This window comes from Zosterops lateralis (assembly GCF_965231275.1).
Source record: "Zosterops lateralis genome assembly, chromosome: 1".
Taxonomy (NCBI): domain Eukaryota; kingdom Metazoa; phylum Chordata; class Aves; order Passeriformes; family Zosteropidae; genus Zosterops; species Zosterops lateralis.
In genome coordinates, this window is record NC_139762.1 from 132,214,318 (window position 1) to 132,238,693 (window position 24,376).

Consider the following 24,376-nt stretch of genomic DNA (forward strand, 5'->3'; position numbering starts at 1 on the left):
GGAGAAAATTAAGAGGGAGGAAAGCAAAACAAAGTAAGACAAGAATGCATTCACAGCACCACCATGCTGCACCACTTCCAGTTGAGAATACACTGACTGCTTCTTGGCAGAATGTATTATCTTCCTGCTGGCTAACTGAGAAAGAAGAATGATCAAGTGGCTTCAGCTACAGAACTAGAATTTCAACATTAAGGATTTTATTCCTGGCAATGCCTCAGGCTTCTTTGTGATCTCAGATGACCACTTCCCCTTCTTCATCTCCTTGTTTGGAATGAGGACAAGCATACCTTCTTGCCTCAGTATCTCTAGAATCTTAATCCACTGTGACAACAAGATTCTTTTGGTTCCCATAAAGGAGTTATATGGGAGGTTGGGCTTTTGTGATATAAAAGACTTAGTCTTGTCTCTTCAGATCACAGATACTTTTTGGGAAGATAAACTTCTGACAGTTACTCCAAAGAGTATTTGGAAAGTGGTTTCAAAAGATAAAAAGATAACTTTTCAAAGATTAATTTCAAGTAGTTTCCTATAACATTAATAGGTTAAACTGTGATTGTTTTGTGCTGGGTTGTTGGGGTTTTTTTCTCATCTATGGGATGTTGTTATTGTTTTTAATGGAATGTTTTTGCCTTACTAGGAATTTTACAATGAATTGGCTCCTTTGTCAAGAATCTCTTCAGGCACCCTCCCAAGACTTTTTTTTGCGACTAACACAGTCATCACTGTTGCCTTTTTATATTTTAGTATTAATTATCTGCCTTTTTTCTGTAACTCAGGTTATTTTTAGGAGAATTTGGTAAGTAACTTGTTTATGTGAAAAATAAGTTAAAAGTAAGAGGCTCCTGGATGCCTCAGGGAATGGTCATTATGTTTGTTGCTACAAAATTTGTTGTACAATTGAGCTTGTCAGCACCCGTAAGAAGACCCACCAGAGCCTCCTAAAGAAAAGTCCTTTAGTGAGGAGGTTCTTGAGCATCCTCCTGTCAAGACAGGGAGTTGTCACTGGTTTGTTTCCCCGCAGGTGCAGTTCCTGCAGAGCTCTGGCCAATGTTTGCTGATGTGTTTGTCTCTTCCCACTGACAGAGAAAGGTGTTATATCTGTAATTCTCCTTCCAACAGCAAAGTTATCTAATTGTTGCTAGAATTTGTTTTTCTGTTTTAGATTTGGAGTTTTTGGGGGTTTTTTCAAGTTTACATGTTGAGAAAGATGAGATGGCTGGAGCTGAGAGGACTTTGGATTTCTAATGCTTCACTGTTGTTTTTTAAGAACACTTATTTGTTGTGACAAGGTCCACTAGCCTTCACTGTTTGGAACAGAACTGAAGTAAAACTGACTCACTTAGTTTCAGTTTCACAGTGATTCACAGTTCCCTTGAGAGAAGGGTTAGTGGAACTGTCTTTGTAAAAAGACTAAGAATACCAACACAGTAGATCCTAGTATAACTTGTCTTGGAAACTAAGTGGTTAGGAAATTATCTCTTCCTAGTAGAAGATGAATGGTGTAACTGCTCAGATACTGGAACAAGTTTCTCAGTTGTCTGCAGCAAAAATCAATAGATTTATTCAAGGATGAAGGCTTCTAACAGATAAAGCTTATGCTGCTATAAATGAAAATGTTTGTCAGGTTGGATGTGTGATAGGATATTCAGAGCAACGGAGCAAACTTCTTATTGTTTGTTCATGGTTGGCATAACTATTTATTACTTTGTAATGAGAAGTGACTACACTATGTCTAACACCTTTTAAAAAAAAAGCTTAAAATAAACCTTCCCTCTTTTTTTTTAATTTTTGAATGAGTTAATAATCTCAAAATAAATTTTCTAATTTTTATAAGGAAGCTTATTATAAAAATGTAACCTGAAATCACATAATGGTAGAAAGAATTGTTACCTATTCTGTGCCTTGCCATCTTGTTAGTAGTAAACCTTTCATTGCGAGATTTTGGCTATGATTTTTATTTATAATATGTTTTTATTTAATACATTACTAGAATTTATAATAATGTGACTAAAAGCTACTTTTGTTATCTTTGTTGTGCACACATTCCATACACAATTATCATGCTACAGATTCCATAATTCTTTACCAAGCTAATGGTATGAGGGAACTTAAAATGCATGTTCAGCATGATTTGTCTAAATGTTTGTAGAGTGTACATGCTCTTAAATTAGACTGTCTCTTGGTGCTGAATTACCTTAAAGTAAGATTTACAGTCATAGGCAGTGATCCCATTGTATTAATTTACAGCCATTGCTCCAGAGAGGTTTGCAGTCTAAAACAAGGGACAGTGGGTGCTGATAGGTCATTGATCAAGTACAAAGAGCAAGTAAACAGTGCAACAATATTATATGCTATGATATGGAATGATCTCAGTACACTGCTGACTTAAAAGTATTTGTATTGGCACCTTTTCCTGGGATAATATCTGAATTAAATGATGTCTCATTTTCTCCATCTGCAGTGGTGAACCACTGAGAGAGGCAGTTAAACTTGAGGATGGTCGAATTGGAGAGAGGCCAGAAATAGTTTATCATGTAATTCACACAATTTTGCTTGGTTGTCTAGCCATGTGTTTGGAAGGGTAAGTCTGATTTTCATGTCTCTCTTTTGAAAGCAACAGAGTTCCTTGCTGAACATGATATGCTGTTTACTGCTTTGAAATTCACCCTTTTCCAGAAATAATTTTGGCATATAGTATCACTATAGGAGTGATTAGGAGTAGTCAAAGGTAATTTTGGTTATAATTTGAATATGGTTATATGAACACTTGTGCTTGGTCTCTTTAACATGTTTTCCAAGCTTTAATGTAGCCAAGATCAAAAACATTAATTGAATCACATTTTAATCACTTTTTTAATGGTGTTTAAGAGTAGAACTGTGCTGTAATTATTTTTAGCAAGAGCTCGTGTTGTGTTTGGATGAAAAAATAGAGCACAGAATAGTGCTGGAATATTGGGACATAGAAGATTTCTTGTCCCTCTTCTTGTGTGTAGGCTACCACGAGGTGTACCTTTGCTTGACACATTAAGGCAGTAACAGAACTAATTTCAAAAGTATTGTGTTAGTCCTTAAAGCTAGAGAAGCTGAGGTTTGGAGGACATTATTGTTCTAATCTTGTTTCTTAGCTTAATCAGCTTGAAGATGTCAGGCTTTTGTTTTTATTAGGCTCCTCATCTTAAAATCTAGATATTCATAAATACTGCTTAAAGTGAACAGACTGTTGTGTTATCCTGTAGTTGTTCTAAGTTGACTAGTCTACCCTTAAGAGGCAGACAACACGAGCAAATCATAAATTGTTAATTAAATATTTTCCTTTCTTCAGGAACTCTCTTGTAGTAAATTTTCTGTACAGTTTGCCAAATAGCCGCTTTTTATCCCTTCTTGGCTGGAAAACCACAATAGCCAAGTGACTACTATTCTCTGTTTTTCTTTCATCCTCCCCTGAACTCCATGAAGGATTTTGTCATCTTTTACCTTGGATCTTGCTCCTCCATCTCACAGATAGATAATCAGATGCCAGCTCTTCTGCTAGAGCTTTCCTTGGTTTACCTTCCCATACCATCAAAGTTGACCTCAGATTGTTTGAACAGCCAGACTGTGTTTGACATAAGAAAAAAAATTGAATGTTTTTATAATAGCTTGAGTACAGAGGCATACACAGGGTCCCAACTAAGTTATTGCAGTGTTTTTCAGAATGAAATATCTATGGACACCTTATGTTTGCATGCTTGCTGCATTTGGTGTGTGCTCTCCTGAACTTTGGATGACGCTTTTCAAGTGGCTTAGACTGAAAGCTGTGCACCCAATACTGCTGGTGAGTTGTTGTTGCCAAGGTCTTGGAAAATAAGCTAGCAAGCATATAGCTTTGCAAACAACAGTTACCTAAGACCCATGAAAGAACCCATGAAAACAACAGGTTGTTCTGTGAGCAGTGGATTGCACATGGTCTGCTTTTTCCATGTCTTTCATTCTTAGTATCACATGTTCTCTGGTACCTGGTGATAAAGTTGTGTTCACACTACAACCTTTCCTTATAAAAAGCAGAGCTGTCTTCATCTCCCTTTCACTATTCTCAGCTTCTTTTAAAAAATCTTTGAGAACTCAATCTCTCTGTCATATCTAGTTGAGATTGCTCAAAAACGTCATGCACTTTTTAGGAGGAATACAGGAGAAAAAGTACTCGTGCACAGGGAAGACATATAAGCTTTGTTTCACTGAAAAATGGGTCTTAAAATGGTATAGTAAGGTGTATTTAACTGCTGAGAGTGAAGCTACTTCATAAGAAATGGTAAGTCAAACTGCTTTGACTAAGATTTGTTCATGTATGGCCGTTATAGAGAAGTGTTGAGACTGAAGATAAGCTTGCGTTGCAAAGCAAACAACTCCCCTGCTTCCAACCCTAGCTTTATTCTCAGTATGACAAGAGTTGCTTTGTTTGATTTTTAGCAGCTTTGTGCATTGGTTTTATTAATAAAATAGGGATAAGATATTGCTTACCCTAAATTCAAGAGGCTTACAGGAATGAATATACTTAGAGGTTCATTATGTCTCATGTGAAAATACCATACACTGCTATATCAGAAACACTGACTGTGTTCTTTCAGTTCAGGAGTAACAATATGTTCAGGTACATGGTGAGCACATTCTTTTATATACTTCATGTTTTCTGTGATGTAGATCTGCTTTTTAACTGTTAACACAGTAGATGTGTTAGTAGCTTATTATCAGAGGAATGCCTTGTGTGTATTCCTTACCAAACATTTTCTGTACCATACAAGCTACTTTCTCCTTTCAAAGCAAAAATTGTATCAGCTAGAATAATTGCATGCTGAGACATGGGTTTCTGGGTTTTGTGTATCAATAATGCTAATCTGAACAAAAGGATCAACAAGATCAAAGGTTTGAAATGCTTGCTTTTTTTCCTTTCTCATAGCATTTGAATGGGAGGTGTTTACCTTCTATTCCCTACCTCATGTGCACATGGAATCATTGATACTTGAGTAGTAATTAACTCTCCCTAAAATTGATGATAACGTTTCTGTGAGTCAAGTGAAGCCTTCCATGCTAAATTAGGCAAATTCTTGTTTGAGGGAAGTTTTTTTGCCTGGTAGAAAACCACAAAGTTTCACCTACTGTCACCTAAGGTTTCAGGTATAAATATTGCTCATTGTATGAGCAGAATCAACAGACACCTCAGTCGTGGAGAATGGTGCATAATCCATTTTCTCTAACGTGTGCTTTTTTAGGCTCTTATTCTAAGTATGGCAGTTCCCACCATAATTGGATTCAGCTTGTGGAAAGAGGTGAGAAAAGTACCTTTGTGGAGTTTTCTTTGTATGTGGGCACAATACGAGTCAAAATGATAAGCAAATATAATGAAATGTACTCAGTGAAATTAAATATATGTGACGAAATTGAAGCTGTCATCCATTGAAAATATGTTTCGTTTTTAAAAAAAACTTCACTTTTTTCAGTACAAGGTATTTGACAATTTAATTTTTAACGATCACTTATTGTAATTAAATTTAAATGAAGGCTTTATTATATTCAGCTTAATAGGCTTAATAAGCTGAATATAATAACTTTGGATGTATAAACTGACTCAACAAAGAAAATTCTGCCAAATGAAAACTCAGGATATTGAAAACTGTTGCCTCGATCTTAGTGAAAGTTAAATGAAATAAAATTACAGGAGGCCATATGCAAATAAACTGTTTGAAAAGCTCTCTTCAAATTAGAATGGAGTTAAATTCTTTGTGCAGACCGTTGTGTCGAGGTGTGTACCTACTACAATACAGGGAAGAAAAGCCACAGATGTTTCCATGTTTAAAATGAATTCTTAGTTCTTTATTGCAAGTCAGACTGGGGGTCGAGTATTTGAAAATTATTTTTTAAGCTCCTGTGAATGCAAAAAATATGTGAAATGTCTCATAAAGTGTAATCCTCTGTTATGCTGGCACAGCCTTAAAATAGTTTGGATAGTCTAAGAATTCATATATAGAAGCCAATCTTGCCCAACAATATTTTAACAGATTTTGTAACATCTATCTTATATTGCATCCAAATTTTCTATTGTAGCCTGACTTTTTACATGTTTTGGATGGAGCAATAGATACTGTCTGTAAAAAAAGCTAGAGTTGGTCAAAAGAGTTATGAAATATATTACAATAGAGGAAATTAATTTAGTTAACCAAGTAATTCTTTTCCAGATTATTTTAATGAAAGCAGTGTGGGGGTTTGGACTCTAGAGGGCTTCATCCATTGCAGATCCAGCTCCTGCTTTTAAGCAGTGGTGAACAGTTTCCTCTCCAGATTCATAACTCATCCCTGAGGTTGGGAATGTTGATTAGAAGTAACACAGCAGCAAAAATGCCTTGAGGCTTCTAATCTGTTACCATGGCTATAAAAGGTGCATAGCTCAGCATCTTCTTGCTTGGCTGCCTTCTGACTGTGTCTGGCATAGTCCCTCCTCTAACTAGGTTTTTCCAGGTGCTGTGATCGATGAGTGAAGCAAGTTCTCCTTGGGGTGGCAGTAGCAGTAACTCTTTCCATCCCTCTGTTCTGGGAGTAGTTTTATGTGTAGCAGCAGTGCTGTTTGTCCCTGACACAAACATATGGCAGCTGTTCCTGTGCTGGCTGTAGGCTGCTGTCACTTGACAGCTAAGTTGTCCTGGTAGTGGGGGTAGAAACTCCTCTGTTAAAAGCAGGTTCCCACTTCTAACTGTCTGCCCACTGTGGCTGTCCCAAAGTAAATTGTCTCTTTAATCTGGCATAACCTGTAAACTATTCTTTCCAAAAGAGATGACATCCAGTAATTTTCACTTAGCATTTACAACAGCATGTACATGTGCCTGCTCCAGCCCGTCAAGGCCAGCCTTTTTCAGATAAATGCTCCAAATGGCTCAAGGACTGACAAAATCTCCCATCTTAGTAAAGAAGGAGCTCAAACCTGACAGGGTAGGGAAGCCATGGAGCATGCAAGGTTGCAATCTGGCCTGGTTTGAAAGAGGTGACATTCTATCTCACTTCACAGAATGCCGCCTTTTCCCAAAATATTTTTCAAGAGCATAAACTGAGATAACCCACTTCACACAATGTAGTGTGCTTTCCTTCACTGCAGTGATTGAAGTCAGAAGCAAGTCTGGGGCATGTTACCAGAGCTTTTCTAGGAAATTTCTTCTCCCCTGTCTTGCTTGTATAACACTTTTCCATCAAGTCACAACAGTCAAGCCAATCCCTCCTGCTGAAGCAGGTTTACCATGAGAGATTTATCATCTTCTTGGTTTAGTGTCTTTATTTGTAGACATTTGCAAATGACCACCTGAACTATGGTTTTGATGCATTTAAGGCCACTTGATGTTGATAAATGCTGTTGCTGCTATTTGTTTATTTATTTTAATTTTAAGTATTCTAATAAAATAGAGATGAGAACTTATGTTTAATATACTTATTTTGGAGAGCGTCTCCTGCTGTCAGGTAAGTAAATGTAAGCTGAGTTTTGTAAAATACTCAAGCAAAAGTACCAGTCGGGGGAAAACTGTTGAAACTGATTTGTGTTGTGTCACTTAAGGCCTTAATATGATGAGATGCTCTATAGATATTTTTTTAAACTGTAAGTAACAAAAAACATTTCCATCAGTTTTTCCCTAGAATAATGACAGAGCTTACAGAACTGCAAGAATTCTATGATCCTGATACAGTAGAGCTTATGACATGGATAAAGTAAGCATGAAGTCCAACATTTCTATTTTGCTGCTTTTTGTAAGGGTATTTTTACCTCAGTGGTTTGTGGAGCTACTACTATGAAGTTGGGTTTTCCCTTGCTAAGTCATTCAATAGTGCATGGGGGAAGACGTTTTATATTTTAAGTTTGGTATTGTTCCCATGAAAAGAAACAGGAGCTTATCATGGATTACAAGAGGAGATCCTGAAACACACAAGCAAGTCATGAAACACACAAGCAAGTCAGGTTTAATGTCATTGCAGACCTAGTTTCCAAATAGAGGTGGAGGTCTTAGTAAGATCTTAGATCTTGCTTCTTTGCATGCTAACTTTTCATTAGGTTACAGGATTCATGTTGATTGTAATGCTACTGGGGGACAAAAACTCTGAAATGTTATGTGCCTGAGCCAATAAAATGAAATGCTTGAATGTGAGGATTTAGAGACTTTTGTCAGGATACATGGAGAGGAACATTTGTGATTCAGATTTCTCCTTTGACCACAGCAAATATGGAGCAGTATTATATGGCTCATACTGAACATATACACAGCTAATACCAAGTCAAGTTATTTTCACAGGTATATTTTTCTTGCCACCAAAAGTTTCAGAATTGCATTCTGCCTCATTCACTTTAATTTCAAGCTATGTCATTAGGAACTGCACTTTTCTGAAAATTAGATCCCTTGTGTTCAGATCACTTAGCTTTAACTGTATTTTTTTAGAATATTACTTTCTGTATTTATGTAGTCTTTAATGTCAACCTGTTAATCTTCACAAAAGGCAAGGCTGGTAATTAGTGTCTTCTTGTTGTTGTTGTAGTGTATGTTGTTTGTCACTGCTGTAGCTCTTCAAGACAGCAAGTGGAATAGTGCCAAGTACCTAATGGCTTTTATGTTAGTCTGCATATACTTCAAGTACGCAATTAATCATGGTGAATTTAATTGAGATTCACTCAGCTACAAGCAATTTGACTACCCTTATTTGTAGCAGCTGTTCTAATTTTTAAAGAAAATAAAGGTTTCTTTTTTTTTCTTCCAGATATACTTAGCTATCCACATTGAAATTTTAATTCAATGTTATTATTACAGTATATTTTCTCAAAGTCTTCTCTCTGATAATATGAGTTTAATTTGAATTTTCTGTGGAGAAGTTGCCAAAGTCTGTAATAAAGTGTGACAAAGACTGTTTTCTTTCACTAATACAGAAAGACAAATAGTCAAAAAATTCTACCAAACCCAGAAACACATTTACTGAGACATTATTCTGTATGCTGACATTATTTTCTCATAGATTATGAAATACATAATCAGAGATTACATATGAAATACGTTACAGAGATCAACAATCACAAATCTTTCCCTTGCAAGATAACATCATGTTCTTTCTCCTTCTACCTACCATCTCTCCCAAGCTTGTTTTGTCATGAGTTGGCAACCATTTAGAAAAGCAATACTTGGATCCATTCCAGGACCTCTCTGAATGGTGCTTGGTGGGTTGCATGGAGGGGAGAACAACCATTAGCCCTTGTCCTTTCAAACTCCATATTGCTGCAGGTCTGCATTTTCCCTGGCAAGGAGAGTGCCGCCACAGCAGCACCATCACCAATTGTAATGAGACTCCCAATTATACCTTTTATACCCCCATTCATTCTGCACCACCCCAACAGACCCCACAGTACATAAAATTGTTTTGATGAGTGCATGCAGTACTTATGCATGTTGGTGTTGCTTTTGCAGACGACAGGCTCCTGTGGCTGCAGTGTTTGCAGGCAGCCCACAGCTCATGGGTGTGATTAAGCTCTGTACAGGATGGATGGTGTCGAGCTTGCCTTTGTATAATGATGATGACCTCCTGAAAAGAAATGAGAATGTAAGTAACCAATTCCATAAATGTGGCATCTCAAGGAACTGTCTTCCTCTTCACCCAAGTGTAAGGCAAAAATCAAATGTATTAGAAGGGAGGAGGACATAGGAGTCCAGCAGACATGGAAGGGATTATCAAGTAGATTATCAGTGCTTCACTCTGCACAGAAACAAATATCAAAATATTATTTCTGAAGACTTTTCAGGCCACTTGAAGTATGTAAGACAAGAACTTGCCATCATCAGAGACAAATATTTCCCATTCAGCTGGCCATCGCCTCCCTGTTTTGGAGATTTCAGAACCAAACTTTTTATAGCTTGATGTGTACATGGAGATTGTCATTGCAGATTGGTCATCATTGTGGGGGGTGTGTGTGTCCCAGTATTTAAGGTATCACTGAATTGTGGATTGCATTAACATGTTTTCTTCATTTATAGATTTATCAAATCTATTCAAAGAGGTCAGCAGAGGATATTTATAAGATACTCACATCTTACAAAGCCAACTTTCTGGTTATTGAAGATTCAATCTGCAATGAAGTGGGACCTGCAAGAGGATGTAGAGTTAAAGATCTGTTGGATATTGCTAATGGTCATGTAAGTATTTGTGAGAAAAAATGAATGTTCGAATGCATAAATAATTAAATGAAAAATAAATCTTTAAATGCTGGTCTTCTTTTTCTTGTTGTAATTGACATGTAGACAAAGACTCGAGTTTTAAAAGTGATCAGTTAAGTTTTGGATTGTCTATTTCTTAAACTTGTAATCTTACCCAATACTATTAACTTTCTTAATCCCTCCTAACACATTAGTATCTACCTGTGCTGCTTTTCTGCCAATTATTAAATACCATTTAACTATATATTAATGTTCAAGACTGACACCTGAAGAGGTTATTACAAAAGCAGTGAAATCTGTCTCAGAAGGCATTCTTTACTAGCTTTGAAGATGAAATTCTAAAATGGATAAACTCAGTTCTCCTGAAACTTTGGCTGGGATGAGGACCAGCCTGCCATTTAGTTCAGTACAGACTGGTTCTGATGAGAGTGCAAGTCTGTTCAGTTCAGCCTTGCAGATAGGTTAGCACACCAGCAGATAGTTTAAACCACATCTGCTAGAAAGATTGGTTAAATAAACTGCACCATGAATGCTGCTTCAGTCATTTACATGTTCTGTTTCTTTGGGTGTTGGTAGTGCTGATCTTGCTGCTAAAGTAGGGAGTAAGATGGGGTTTATAAGGTGATCTCACTGCCACTTGTTCATTGGCTTCCTGGAAATCCAGCAAAAATTTCGGTTTTAGAAAGGCATGGGGTGGCCTTAAACTTACTTAGAGTTTCATTGCTTATTCTCAGGTCAGTAGAAAAGAGGGAGTCACCAGTTACCTCTAAGCAGTATAGGAGTGGTATGTTATTAGGGGATTACTCTATATTTACTCAGAAATCTACAGCTGGTGTCAGTTTCACTTCTGGGTTTCCTAACTACTTTATCCATGAAGGATATTGTCTCCATTTTTCTATTAACTTCCTTACCATTGCTGAAATCTATTATTTATTTCCTTGTCTTGCTGCTAAAATCATGTATGCTGTGATTATTCCAGGATATATCCAATATACTGTACCATAACTAGAGTGTGTGTTTATGAATAACCTCCAATGTTGTTAATCTGCACGTTACCTCTCAGTTTCTTCTCAGATCTGTGTTTGCATGAGTGAGTTCCTGTTTCCTCTTCACACTTAGGATCTCCACTGGAGCAATTAACCACAGTTTCTGGATTCCATTCCCACATATCCCTGCATCTCTCATCTCCATGCTTCCTGCATGCTTCTCTCTCACACATAAGATTGATAATCCTTGTCTTTTCTGTTGTGGATTTTGTTGTTGTTGTTTTAGGGAGAGTGGTTGGTTTGGGTATTTTGGGGATTTTTTTTTTTTTTTTTCAGAAAACTGACATAGTTTGTTCTGGAAAATTGATAGAGTGTATTGTCTCAGGAAGCTTTAAACAATTCTCTCCATTTGCTTGCTAACAAAAATTGTTAAAGTCATATTGGAAGATTATTGAGACATTCCAAAGTAGTGGAAGCTAGTGCATACATATTTGGAGACCGCAACTGCAGCATTTACTTATTCCCAGAGTTAAGTGAGACAGTGGATAGATAATGTGTTGACAGGTCTGTGGATGTGTTTTGAATTGCTGTGTTTAAGAAGATAAGTACTACTTTCTATCTTGTGCTATATCCTGTAGTCCTAGTCCAGTATCTTGTTTCTGACACTGGCTGAGAGCATAGCTTTACTGATAGGGAAAGACAAATGTTTTCCAGCAGTCTGTTACTGAAGGACTATAGCTCAGGGCGATTATCTTTGTGTTTGGCAGCCACTGGTGGATTTTTGTTCATGAGTTTGTCTACCACCTTTTTTTAAAACCATGTAAATTTGTGCCATCAGAAGGAATAATGAAGGGATTTCTTCAGGGATGTCAGACAGTAGATGCTACAACATGTAGTTTGCTTCCAAGTCAATTGGTTGGAATTTGTAGGGCAATGTGTGTGTGTGCTTGGTCTTTATTAGGTATGTCAAACTTAATTGGCCTGGGAAAGGTAATTGAGATTTTCCTTTCCCTCATACTGGTATGCCCTGTGCAGGTCAGGTTTGAACTCTTGGGTAAACAGGGCATGTGCATAATTTCCACTGCTGCTGTTCTTTATAGTATGAACAGAGTACACTGGTTTGAATGTCTGCTACCTTGACAAAGGGATTAATTCACAGAGGCTATTTTAGATGGTTAAACACATGACAGGGGAATGTGTTTTCAGTTTATTGGAACTGTACAATGTGGAAATTAAATGTCTATCATAAATGAAATGTACAGAATACAAAAGTTAATTAAATGTACAGAATTACATTCTGTAACCACTTATCTTCAGTAATGTAATTAGGTCTTTTTTCTTTCTGGCAGGTGGTTTGTGAGGAAGGTGACAACTATGCCTACTCAAAATATGGACGATTTTGTCATGAAATCAAAATGAACTATTCTCCATATGTGAACTATTTCACTCGAGTATACTGGAATAGATCCTACTTTGTATATAAAATCAACACTGTGATATCCTTCCAGTCATGAAAAAGCATGCAAGCTTCTTTCTGAGGATTGATTGTGAATGAATTTCAGTTGGAGAAGTTCCTTTTGAGCAAAGAAGTTTATTTTTGCAGATAGATGTGCACACATGCAGTGTACCGACAACTTTATTCTACCAAACTGAAATTCTTTGATCTACAGATCAGCAGACGCATATACCATCCTTGAAGGAAATGGGAACATTTATCAGTTTTACAATCTCTGTAATGTGTTACAGTCTTCCATGTTTTTACATTTTTCTTTCAATTATAAATCATCCTAATCTTCATGTAAATGAGGTTTCTAACTTTAGTGTTAGAGAGTTGATATGTGTAGACTTCAGTAAATACAGAAAATTTATTTGAAGAGCTCATTTAAGTCATATAGCTTTTAATTTTTAGCAAGAAAGCAATTTCTGTCCCAAGTCTTTTCAAGTAAGTGTTTGGATTTTTAGTTTGGGGTTTCTTTTTGTTTTGTTTTAATTCTTCCTGTCTTCCATGGTAAACATTTCTGTGTTTATCAAACACACATTTATACATCTTATGTGTAGCTATATTTATCAAGCACACATGTATACATCTTACGTGTAGCTATATAGTTTATATAAATCAAATAAGGAAGGTTTTACTTAAGCAACACTTCCACAGATTAAAGCACTGATCTCTACATTATTGTCTACAGAGACATGTTGGTGGAAATGCTAGGAATTAGACCTAGCAATAGGAGCTGACAAGCTCAGATCTTCAGTTTGGAAAGAACTTGTCTTCAGCATTTTTCCACACTTAAGTGTGCATATGTGTATGCATAAGTGTGTCTTTCTTAGCAGCCACCAGAATGGGCCAGTATACCACAGTATGCCATACTTGTTTTCAGGCAAGTGTAGCAGGACAGCCAGGTTTGCTACTGAGACTTCTGCACTTCAGTTTCACTGCACTTCAGTGTGTGTGCTGGTACATGTTTGTGTGTGTGTGGATGGATGGGTGATACTCATTTCATTCAACTTATTATGCAATAACTATATTAAGATAGTGCCATAACTGTCATTTAAAACATTATAATCATCACCATTAATAAATAATGGTACAGATGTTCATAGCTATTTTTATATCAATTATGCAAATACACAGATTCTTGAAAATTTGGGAAAGTACTCTGCAGTTTTGCTTCCCTCTAAAACTTGTCTTTGTTATATGACCTTCTTTGCCTGTACAACTCCTTTTCTTAACAAGTTATCTGTTCATCCTGTTTGTTGCTAGATGATAGACTTTCAAGAAAATGAATGATGCTTTAATTACAACTCTGGGCCTAAACCTAGTGTTGAGAATGGAAACTCCAGCAAAAGGTAACAGTAGCTTTGCTTAATGTAGGTGAAGCTGGACAGAAAGCCAGATCTAAATTTTGGAAAAAGTTGCTCACCCCATAGGAATTACCTGCAGTTACAAATAACACCTGGCCCAGGGAGCAGTCTGTCAGGCATGTGTTGGAGCCCAGATGTCTTAATGAAGGATCTGGAAAAATAGGGTGAGCCCTCAGCTGAATAATCTGCAAACCATTCTGCAAGTGTAAGCTGCAAAACAATCCTTTCTGCAATCGGAGATTTTAACTCTGAAATTATTAGGAACTGCAGCATGTTGTTGTATGTGCATGATTCTTCTCTGCTTATGCAGATACACTTGCTTACTTTACACTGACATGTAGTGCTGAGATTTTTTTAAAACTTGTTATCACTTTTGGAGTGATTTAAAAGAGAAAAGCTTTATTGTTGTAAAAGCCAACGTGTCTGTAATCTGTTTTTTACTTTTAGTTATATTTTTAGGCCTAAGACTCTTGACAAAATGTTAAATTATACATTTTATTTGAAACCAATGTTCAGATAAATCCATCAAATATATGGAATGTTGTCACTGAGAGAAACATTTATCCATATAACTGAGTTACAAGTTATAAGTAAATATCCTTTCTGGGCATACAGACATCATGCTGGGGATAATGTGTACCTGTGTGTCTGCTGGAGTGCAGGCTGCATTTATTTGCTTGTGCACAGGTGCATGTTTTACTGCACTGGGCTGTTTCAGATTACTCAATTCCGTATACCAACAGAAGCTTGTGTATTAACTTGAGCTATGGCAGGCCTGCAGGAACCCCCTCTGTATGTGTGGATACAGATGTAATATTTGGAAGTATGTCTAGAGTTCCTTTTTCAATTTAAGTTTGTGTGAATCACTGTCAAGGAATTACATGTCTGTGTGTCTCAGTCATTGAATCTCTTGAAGTTAGTAATTCATGAATATCATTTCATATCAGCAATAAGGCATTCCAGGTGCAAACTTCAGGGTTACAGCTGTACTTGGGTAGATGAAGTCGCAGAGTTTACATCTTCATGCCTTAGACTGCCATGCCAGGATGCAACATTCAACTGTCCTTGACTGCTTGTCATGTTTTACTGCAGTGTTGTGTGTTACCACGTAGAATGTAGTTTGAACACCTACATGTAGAGCACACGTATTAAGAAAACCACAAATGAGGCCACCCACACATCTAAACAAAACTGTCTTGTAGCACATTGGCCTTTATATGTGTTTAAATGAACGAGTTGAACTTTATTTGAACTGTGACATAGTTATTGTTATTAGTTTTGTCATCGTTTTTTTAAATGTATTCTTGATACTTCAATTGATTCTGCTTTGGGAGAATCGTTTAAGATTTTTACCTTGCTTTTTATATTAGAGAAAATTATATTGCAGCACCATTGGCACAGCAGCCTTAAGTAACAGAAGAAGCCTTTTATTTGGGAGAACATTGTGGTTGTTCCTGTAAAAAGGCATAATTAAAACGAGTGACCGAAAGAATCGTATCTTACAAAGAAAGTGAATTAATTTCTTATCCAGCTGTGGACTAGCAAAAATACTGTCAAATCTCCAGCTTCTGTGAAAAATAATGAGTTCCAGTGATATCCCTCAGTGGGACAACAATAGGGCATAATTACACCAGACTTGTGCAGACAACCCTGGCTTGGTTTTCCACCAGATCACAGGTTTAAATCCCTGGAAGGGTTATGGGAAAGTTTTGCAAATTTTGATCTGCTTTGCTGTAGATGTTGCAATTCAGTTGAAACATGTGCCTTGCAAGCTTTTATTAAACAAACAAAAACCTCAATTCATGTTTCTTTTTGTGATTTTTTTTTTTTAAATTCCTGTCCCTTTGATTTCTAGCGTTTCTGTTGTGTCTTTATATGCCAGCCTCCGAGGATGCCCAGGTGGTGCAGCTGGGATGTGTGACAGCCATCTAACAGCTGTTCTCTGGGAAGAATGAGAATTTGCCCAGCAATTCCGTGACTATTCTGCTGGCTTATTTCCTCCTTCACATTTCCACTTTCTGATATACTTGATCTTAGTAAATGCAGAAAAATTACATTGAAAGAATAAATTAGTATTGTATTTTCAGGCACCCACCTGTTATCATTAGACTTGTGATTTGAAGTTTGACCAACCCACAGCTAAACTAACATACAGTTTTGTCTTAATCTCAAAAAAATAATCTTTCACTTCCTGAATTTCCACATACTTGAACTCAGATTTGACAGGAGATGCTTGAGACTAAGGAAAGGTATTTCTGAGCATAAACTTATATTCATATTATTTAAAGAAAACATTGATTTCATTTCTTCCAAAGTAAATAGAAATACAGCTTAATACAACACAATCTTAAATACATTTTCCATGAGGGTGGGAATAAGGAGAAGATACACAAATGTGGAAGAAGGTGGGCCAAAAGGTTTCACAGGTACTGAAAGTTTTTCCAACTATTCACTCTGGTGGCATTACTATTTACTGAAAGGTAGAGGCAAGGGACCAAGTCTTGTTCTTACCACCTTATTTTCACTAAGTCATCTTCAAGTGTCCAGACCTTGTAACATTGCATTAGCTTTTCCATGCAATTCACGTGAAGAGAAGCTGCAAGATCAGGTTGTAGGGATTATAAGGTATCCCTGAAATCCTTCTTAAAACTTCATATAACCTGTCCTTTGGCCAAAACTCCAGCAGGAGAAAGTGTAGGCTGTGCTTGTGAATGCATGGGTGTGTGCACACATGATGTGTTTGCATTTACAGGTGTCTGTTTTACTGTTGTGTTTTGGAGATGGAATGAGGAACTTCTCTTATCACTAGTGGTGATTGAATCTGTAAATCTGGTAAATATTGATGGGCAAGTGGATTCTGGAGTACTGTGATATTCGAGATGAAAGAGAAGCAGAACTTTATTCCAACACAAGCAATATTTAATGTGAAATAATACCTCAACATAAATCTGCATAATCATGCTTTAACATAAATCTGCATAATCATGCTTTAATACTCTTTTTAAAACCTAACTTTAGAGGGGGAAAAAGTGGGAATTCTAAGACATGTATTGTGTGTTATCTTTATAATCTTTACTACTTCATCAGTACAGCTAAAAAAAACAATCACCGTTGCGTTGCTGTGCTCTAACTATGCCAAATTGCAGAGCTAGTGATGCCTGAAGGTCTTCTGATTTTTGTACCTCAGCAATGTGTTTAAATGTAATTAATCTGGCAATGGTTTTGGTTTCAGCACAGTTAAGTATATGTATTTCTGCCTTTCAAGTGATGTGTAAGGTTACCTATTTATTTGATGGGACAGAAAGTTTATTGCCTTTCAAAGTTTCAAACCTGTTTACTTCAATAATGCAGAAGAATAACTGGTGGTGCTTTACTTGTTAACAGTGACATTTAGCAGTAGCGTGTATGGCATATGGACTTATCTATGTGCAGCTATTTAATAACAAGTCTAAGGAATATAAGTCCTTTTACCCTGTTTGTTGTCTCAGACAGTTTTTTTAATCCAAGTAATGTATACATAGTAAATATTTTTCTCTTGTAACAATTATTTTTTTTTCTGTGGAAAAAAAAAAAATAATTAATAAAAGCCAAGTCCAGAAAGTATGGATTGTTTGGGACACAAACCATTTCATCCTTTTGGAAGTCAAGGGAAGACTGTGCAGCACAGCTCAAATGTTTGTCTTGACGGGCAGCATAAACAGTCTTGCAGCTCTTGAGGACAAGCAGCCTGCTCAGACTGGATCCATATGTCGTGCTGACTGTGACTGCCTGTTGAGACATACTTGTGTGAGGATGAACAGCAAAATGTGAGCTGCTTCATATGGAATTACTGAACTCGTGACATTCTCCCTAAAGATCTTCCTACAGCAAGCATGTCACCTGGAAATAAAGTGCTATGCAACATCATATGCTTACTGATTTAATTTTTTGATCCACTAATGTATTACCTGCCTTGAATGTTTACAGATTATGATTATATATTTTGGACCTCTCTATTGTTTTATACAATATTAGTAGTGGAAATCTTTGAATGCAGATTACTTCCTAATAATTTAGCATGCAATGATACAAAAATCTTGATTTTTTTTTTTAGTTAAATTCCTAGGACAGTAGAAATACCCTACAGAGCACTTCTCCAGAAACAAATCATTTAGCACCTGAAAAAAAAATTACATATTTACATCTTTAATTTATAATGGTTCTGAGTTTGAGCATTTATCAGACTGCTTTTTTTGAGGCTAGTTGGGAAGTGAGCTGATGTTGAGGTATCCAAGTTTAGCCATTCAAGCAACCAGGCTTTGTGGTTGCTTAGCTCAAATGGGAATGGAGCTTCCTGGCAGCATGATATTCATGTTGGTATCTATCTATTCTTTTATGCCTTTATGCAAAACTGAGGCTGTGGTTAGTAGCTGTGAAACAGAACATTCTATTATATGTAATAGAATTTGTATTAATACATGTCTATAAATAGGTGTATATGTGTTTTATGTGAGTCTGTATCTCTCTACAGAATACATGTTCTGCTTATAATCATTGACTGAGAGGTGTTAGGTAAAATTATTGTTGATTTGGATTATTTTCCACCTAAATAGTGGTTCTGGAATCTGTTTGCAGGACCTAGTTTCCCAGATTTTCCCATTTTTGCAGTGACCCAGCCTATCATACTTCAACCCCTGTTGCTTTCAGGTTGCTTAATAAATGGTAATAAATGTCATGGACGTTTTTTAATAGTGATGAGATGCATCTTGTTATGGATTAAATTGCATATATAGAATATACAAGCATTAAGCAATCCTGAGTATTACAGAGCTATTCAGTAGGTTGTGACATGCTATCAGTACATATATTTACTTACAGAACTTTGAGCAGCTTTTCAATGCCTTGAAATTTCTTCCATTTCACAGTTACACAGTATTGTCTGCTGTCAAGCCATGACTCCTGCTGGTGTTGTACTGACTGGTAATAGACCCAAAGCATGTTAAAACTGACTTTATTTTTTAACTGTAATAAATACCAGAATATTCTGTAAGGTGAGGGTGAATGTAAAGTGATGCCTTAAGCTATTCTCCTCTCTGAAGTAAGTTGAAAAAGGACAGGTAAGAATGCAGCTCCACTCTTCACTGCCTCATGTTACGCTCTCCATGAGACTCGGAGCACAGAAGCTGTGGTCTCCCTGGAGTAACTGCTGCTGGGTGCACCTGTGGTTTGCATGGCTGTCTTCAGTTCTGGAAAGTAAGACAGAATCACTGCAGCAGAAGTGACTAAACCATTTATGCAATTTTAGAAAGGTACATTAAAATTGAGCCTGTTTTTAATTTCATCATGAAACCTCTTTCTGAAACACACACAGTTCTGAAACACTGTTAATTTCATCTATTTCAGCATTGTTAGCATATGGATAAATGCCTCTCCTTTCTTTTTTCTTTCCTTTCTTTCCTTTTTCTCTCCTCCCAAGTTGGCCCATTTTATAATCTGAGCTGTAGTCCAAACTGCTGGCTGCATTCCAGGGGCTTTGTCCCAGCTGAGGGAAGGCCAGAGGCAGGCTGTTGCGCTTGCTGATGTTTTAGCTTCACAATGGCAGATCTTAGATTTAGTGGTTGCAGTTCACAGTCCTCAGTTCACTAGATCAGCTTTCCTTAAGAAGAACCCTAAAACTAAATTTCACTATGATTCTTCAGCAATAGAAGCTGACAGTGCCTTGAAGATATCTCTGTTGGTTTAGACAATATCTAAGGAGCTTATTTATTTGTATTTATTTCGTGTCTATGTTGTTTCCTATTGAAGCCAAGAGCCATCTCCACTATCTTTACTGAAATGTTCTCTTGTATTAGCACTGAATCAGTTTCTGTGGATTCTGCTTCAGTTTTGCAGGAACAGATAAGTTCCTTTGGAAAACATGGCTACACTCAAGTGTGTTTGCATCTCTTTAAATGGTATGGTGGGATCTGTGGCCACAAATATCTGTACATTTGTTTTGTTGTCACACAGGTTTTGTGTAATTGGATGTTGAAAATAACACAACTGTGCTAGTGAGTATCCACAAGATGAGCTTGGCTCTGGTTCTGCTCTGTAAGGTGTGCCCTAAATTCTGGCAATGGGAGTGACATGCAGGAGAAGCCTGAATTTCCATCACTAAAATGCTGTGTTAATGAATTAGAAATACATGAGTTTATAGGTGAGAGGGAATACTGTGAATAAAATCTAATTTATATCTTCACAGGCTGTAGGGGAAACTGCACATTTCTAAGTGCTTGAATAGAAGATAATAGAAAGTGAGGTATTGTATAGCAGATTGTGTGTCCTGTAATGTAAGCTAAAAATGGGAACTTGATTTTGAGAGGATTTAATTTGCTTGTTGAAAGTTGTGTAAGGATGTGACACACTTCAAAAGAGGGAATGCTGTGCTGTGTCTCCATATAGAGCTAAGCTTGTCCTAAACTGAACGATTGTTTGCATGGTCTGACTAGCTCATTAGGTGTTTTAAATTAATGAGCCTTCTAGTGCCTTTGTGAAAGATTAGGGCACAAAGAGCAAACTCAAAGCTTGCTACAGCAGATTAACCAGGCATGGATCTGGATGATTACTTTCATTGTTGTTACTGGTGAACCCTTCTGTAAAACTTTAGTTTTACCTTTTGCCTTCCCAGTCTGAAATCTTGCATTGTGCCACATTTTAGAAGCCATTATCCCTTCACCTCGAGGGGGTAAAAAAATAAAGTTTGACAGCTTGTAATAATGGGATGTGATCTCCCAATAATTACCTCTCCTTAAAACTGGTGGTTCCCTGAGTGGCGCAGGTGCAGGTCTGGCGGTTCGTTGTCACCTTTGACTGTTGCCCGCAATATTTGAATAAAGATGAGTGAAATGGCTTCTGGCTTTCTTGAGCAGAGCTTCACTTCCAGCCTAGGTATGTCATCACTGAAGTTACAACACAGCTGGCAACACCCCTGCCTTCCTAACAACCTTCTGGTAAAACTAGCGAGCCTGTTTGAAGCAGGAAGGGGAAGCATTTCTGATGGAACAACACCTAACACAGTTTGACCAGCTGGATGTGGAGGCTCCACAAAAGGCTGTTCCTGAGCTGTTGCCATCACTGTGTGAAGGGACACACTCTTGTTTTTTTAACAGGAAGATGCTGCTGGGAAATCATGCTTGGAGCAATGAGAAAATGAGTACTGTTTGATTTGATGAGTAGTGATTGACACTGGAGTGGTCTGGCTGGTATTCACATTTCCATTGACCACAGACTAACCAGAGCAGTGAGTTCCGTGCCCAGATTGTTTTATGCATCTTTAGTGGGACTGATGTGTTCCCTCGGTACTTTCAGAAGGAGAATTTCAGTCTTGCTCTCAACAACAGCACACCCTGTTCTTGTCCCAAAAATATTGCATCTTTCCTCAAGGAACAGCAACCTGAATGTGCACTTTTGGGAGGCTCTGCTTCCAAGATAAACCCAGCTTGCAACAGAGAAGCATGTCTGAGGGGTGACAACTACTCTTATGATTTAACTGTCCCAAGGTCTGCTCTCCTTTACATAATGGTGTTTTTTCCCCCCTCTGTTTCTTTTATGATGCTTCTTGTAGCTTGGCTAGTTGGGGTTTTTTTCATACAGACTCAGGAGACCTGGAGATTGCCCATTTTCTCCCAAGTCACCCTCCACCCAGGAAGTGCAGTTCATCCTGTGTCTGCTCAGCTTGCAGAAGAGCCAGAGAGAGCAGCTGGATGAGTGTGGTGGTTTGACCCCGGCTGAACTCCAGGCAGTCGCCAAACCTGTTCTATCTACTCCTCTCTGCAGCTGGACAAGCGGAGAGAAAACACAGCAAAAACTTCACGAGTTGAAACGGGGCCAGGGAGAGACCACTCACAGACGATCTTCACGGGCAACGTGAAACGGGAGGAAGATGAGGAATTCGCCAAGCATCACTGCGCTCTTTGCCACGGGCGGGGTCCCCGCTGGACCAGGCGGGGCGGGCTCACTCCATCCCCGCCCACGGCCGTGAGTGGCCGGGGATGCCGGAGCGGTGTGTGCCCGAGCCTTGGTGCCCGCGGCGGGACGGGCAGAGCCGGGCTGCGCTCCGCTCGCCGGGCGGGATGTGCCGGGCGCGGCGGGGCGGCCGCGGGCTGCTCCCGCTCCTGCTGCTGTTCTTGCCGCTGCTGGCCGGGGCGGCGGGCCCGGGCTGCGGCGGCTCCCCCGGCCCGCTGCGGTTCTGCGGGCAGGTTCCCGAGAACAGCCCTGCGGGGACGCGGGTGCGCGGCTTGCGGGTGCCGCTGCGGCGGCTGCTGCGCCCCGGGGAGCCGGCCGGGGAGTGGGCGCTGGAAGGCGACGGCGCCTCCCGCTTCTCCCTGCAGCGGGGCCCGAGTACGGGCGGCGGGGGGTGGCTGCTGCTCCGCACGGCCGAGCCGCTGGACCGGGAGGCGCGTCCCGAATACGGGCTGCGGCTGCGCTGGCGGGCGGGCCGGGCCCCGCGGGAGGCGCTGCTGCGGGTGCGGGTCCTGGACCGCAACGACCACCGGCCGCGGCTGCCGCCGGCGGGGCGGCTGGAGGTGGCGGAGCTGGCCCCGCTGGGCACGGAGGTGGCCCGGCTGCGCGCCTCGGACGGCGACGAGGGCGCCAACGCGCGGCTCACCTACCGCTCCTGGCCGCCGGGCGCGGGCAGCCGCCGGCTGTTCGTGGTGCCCCGCAGCGGGCAGGTGCTGACCGTGGGCTCGCTGCTGGGGCTGCGCCAGCTCCGCCTCTGCGTGGCCGCCCTGGACCACGGGCGGCCGCGGGCGCTGCGCAGCCCCGCGCGGTGCCTGCGCCTGGCCGTGCGCGCCCCCGGAGCGGCGGGAGGAGCGCGGGGGCGGCGGCGGGAGCCGCGCTCGGTACAGCCATCCCCGGGGCCCGGCGCACGGCGCTACACTGCCCGCCTGCCCGCCGGCGCCAGGGTGGGCGACACCGTCTTCACCCTGCCCCGGAGCCGAGACCCGGCGGGCAGGGGAGGCTGGTTCGAGCTGGCCTCTCCCGGAGCCATCCCCGTGGGCATCGACAGGACCTCGGGGCGGCTCTTCCTGCGGCGGGAGCTGCGGGCCGGCGGACGGGCGGAGGTGCTGGTCAAGGTGCACCGCGGCCCAGGAGGAGCAGCAGGGGCAGGAGGAGGAGCAGGTAGCGGCCCGGGACGGGAACCCGGGGATGGGCTCGGTTCTCCCCGCCGCGCTGGCACGGGTGGGTCTGAAGGGTTGCCCGAAGGAGGAGGATGCTGACCAGGCACGGCCCTGCCGAGCATTTGCCATTCGAGAACCGCAGGCGGCTGTGGGAGCTGTCCCATGGCTGCGGGAGCTGTCCCAAGGCTGCAGGAGCTGCCCCCAGGCTGTGGGAGCTGTCCCCAGGCTGTGGGAGCTCAGTAGGTGACATGGGAATGTGCCAGCTCTTCCCCGGTACCACCCGCAGAGTTTCTGCCTCTTGCCTGTGAAGGAGCAGCTGGAAATGCAGGGAATGATGTTTGGGGTATCTTTTCTAGTAAGGAATTTTTGTCACAGTAGGTTCACTTTTGTGGGACCAGAGGTGTCTGCTCAGGGGTTAACAAGCAATCAGGGCCCGGTAAAGAAGGGTCCACGCCACAACAGAGAGCTTGTCTCCTGGTAGGGGCTTGTTTCCTCGCTCTGGTCCTGCTGGAAGGACCTGAGAAGGAGGAGGGGAAAGGAATCGTTACAAAATAGGTGTCAACGAGCCTAGGACAAGAAAAAGAAAGGAAAAAAAAATCTGAATCAGGAATGCTAGGAGTTGCTGTGGAGAACTAAATTGAGATATTGTAGTTATATCTATATGTCAAGAGCTCGTTCACTGTTGTGTATGGTTTTCCTAATAAGATAGCAAAGAGAATGGCTAGACTTGATAAACTTCTTAAACCACATTGAGCTCGAGGTGTGTTATGGTTGCAAGAGCCATCCTTTTCATGTGTTACTTTCATCTTAGAATAACTTTTAGAGTGTGTTTGTAAGTGCAGCTCAGGTCGCTGATAAAACAACTGGTTACCATTTGCTTGCCTTTGTTTAGTATTGTTTGCTTGCCTTTTTTTTAGATGCTTGCAACTTTACTAAACAGCGAATATTTACCAGTTTGTACCAATGAATTTTACAGCCTGGTGCTCAGGAAATGTGAAACATAGAGCTGGGATGAAAAGAAATATGTTGAAGCAAGCTGGGGGCTGTGATCCTTACCAGACTGCTGTGTGCAGTCTGCCAGTCCAGAGCTGCCTGCCTGAGAAACTATTTCTTGCAGGAATGGGATATGTTGTGCAAGTGACAAACATTTAACATGAGAAAAACTCTGAGTGGTATTTCCAGC

The 24,376-nt window shown here is 40.1% G+C and overlaps 1 protein-coding gene across 2 annotated transcripts in view; it reads left to right on the forward strand.

Annotated features, from left to right (window-relative positions):
* Window positions 1-17,496, forward strand: part of DPY19L4 (dpy-19 like 4) — a gene marked incomplete at its 5' end in the record, with an annotated part of 32,452 nt that extends 14,956 nt beyond the window's left edge. For both annotated transcript variants that reach the window (XM_083863271.1, XM_083863272.1), the window contains 8 exons: window positions 638-796; window positions 2,462-2,581; window positions 3,694-3,814; window positions 5,247-5,303; window positions 7,640-7,722; window positions 9,459-9,591; window positions 10,023-10,181; window positions 12,538-17,496. In XM_083863271.1, the coding sequence (XP_083719397.1) occupies window positions 638-796; window positions 2,462-2,581; window positions 3,694-3,814; window positions 5,247-5,303; window positions 7,640-7,722; window positions 9,459-9,591; window positions 10,023-10,181; window positions 12,538-12,702 (997 nt within the window). In that variant the 3' untranslated portion in view covers window positions 12,703-17,496. The remainder of the gene's footprint in view (window positions 1-637; window positions 797-2,461; window positions 2,582-3,693; window positions 3,815-5,246; window positions 5,304-7,639; window positions 7,723-9,458; window positions 9,592-10,022; window positions 10,182-12,537) is intronic.
* Between the last annotated feature and the right edge of the window lie 6,880 nt (window positions 17,497-24,376).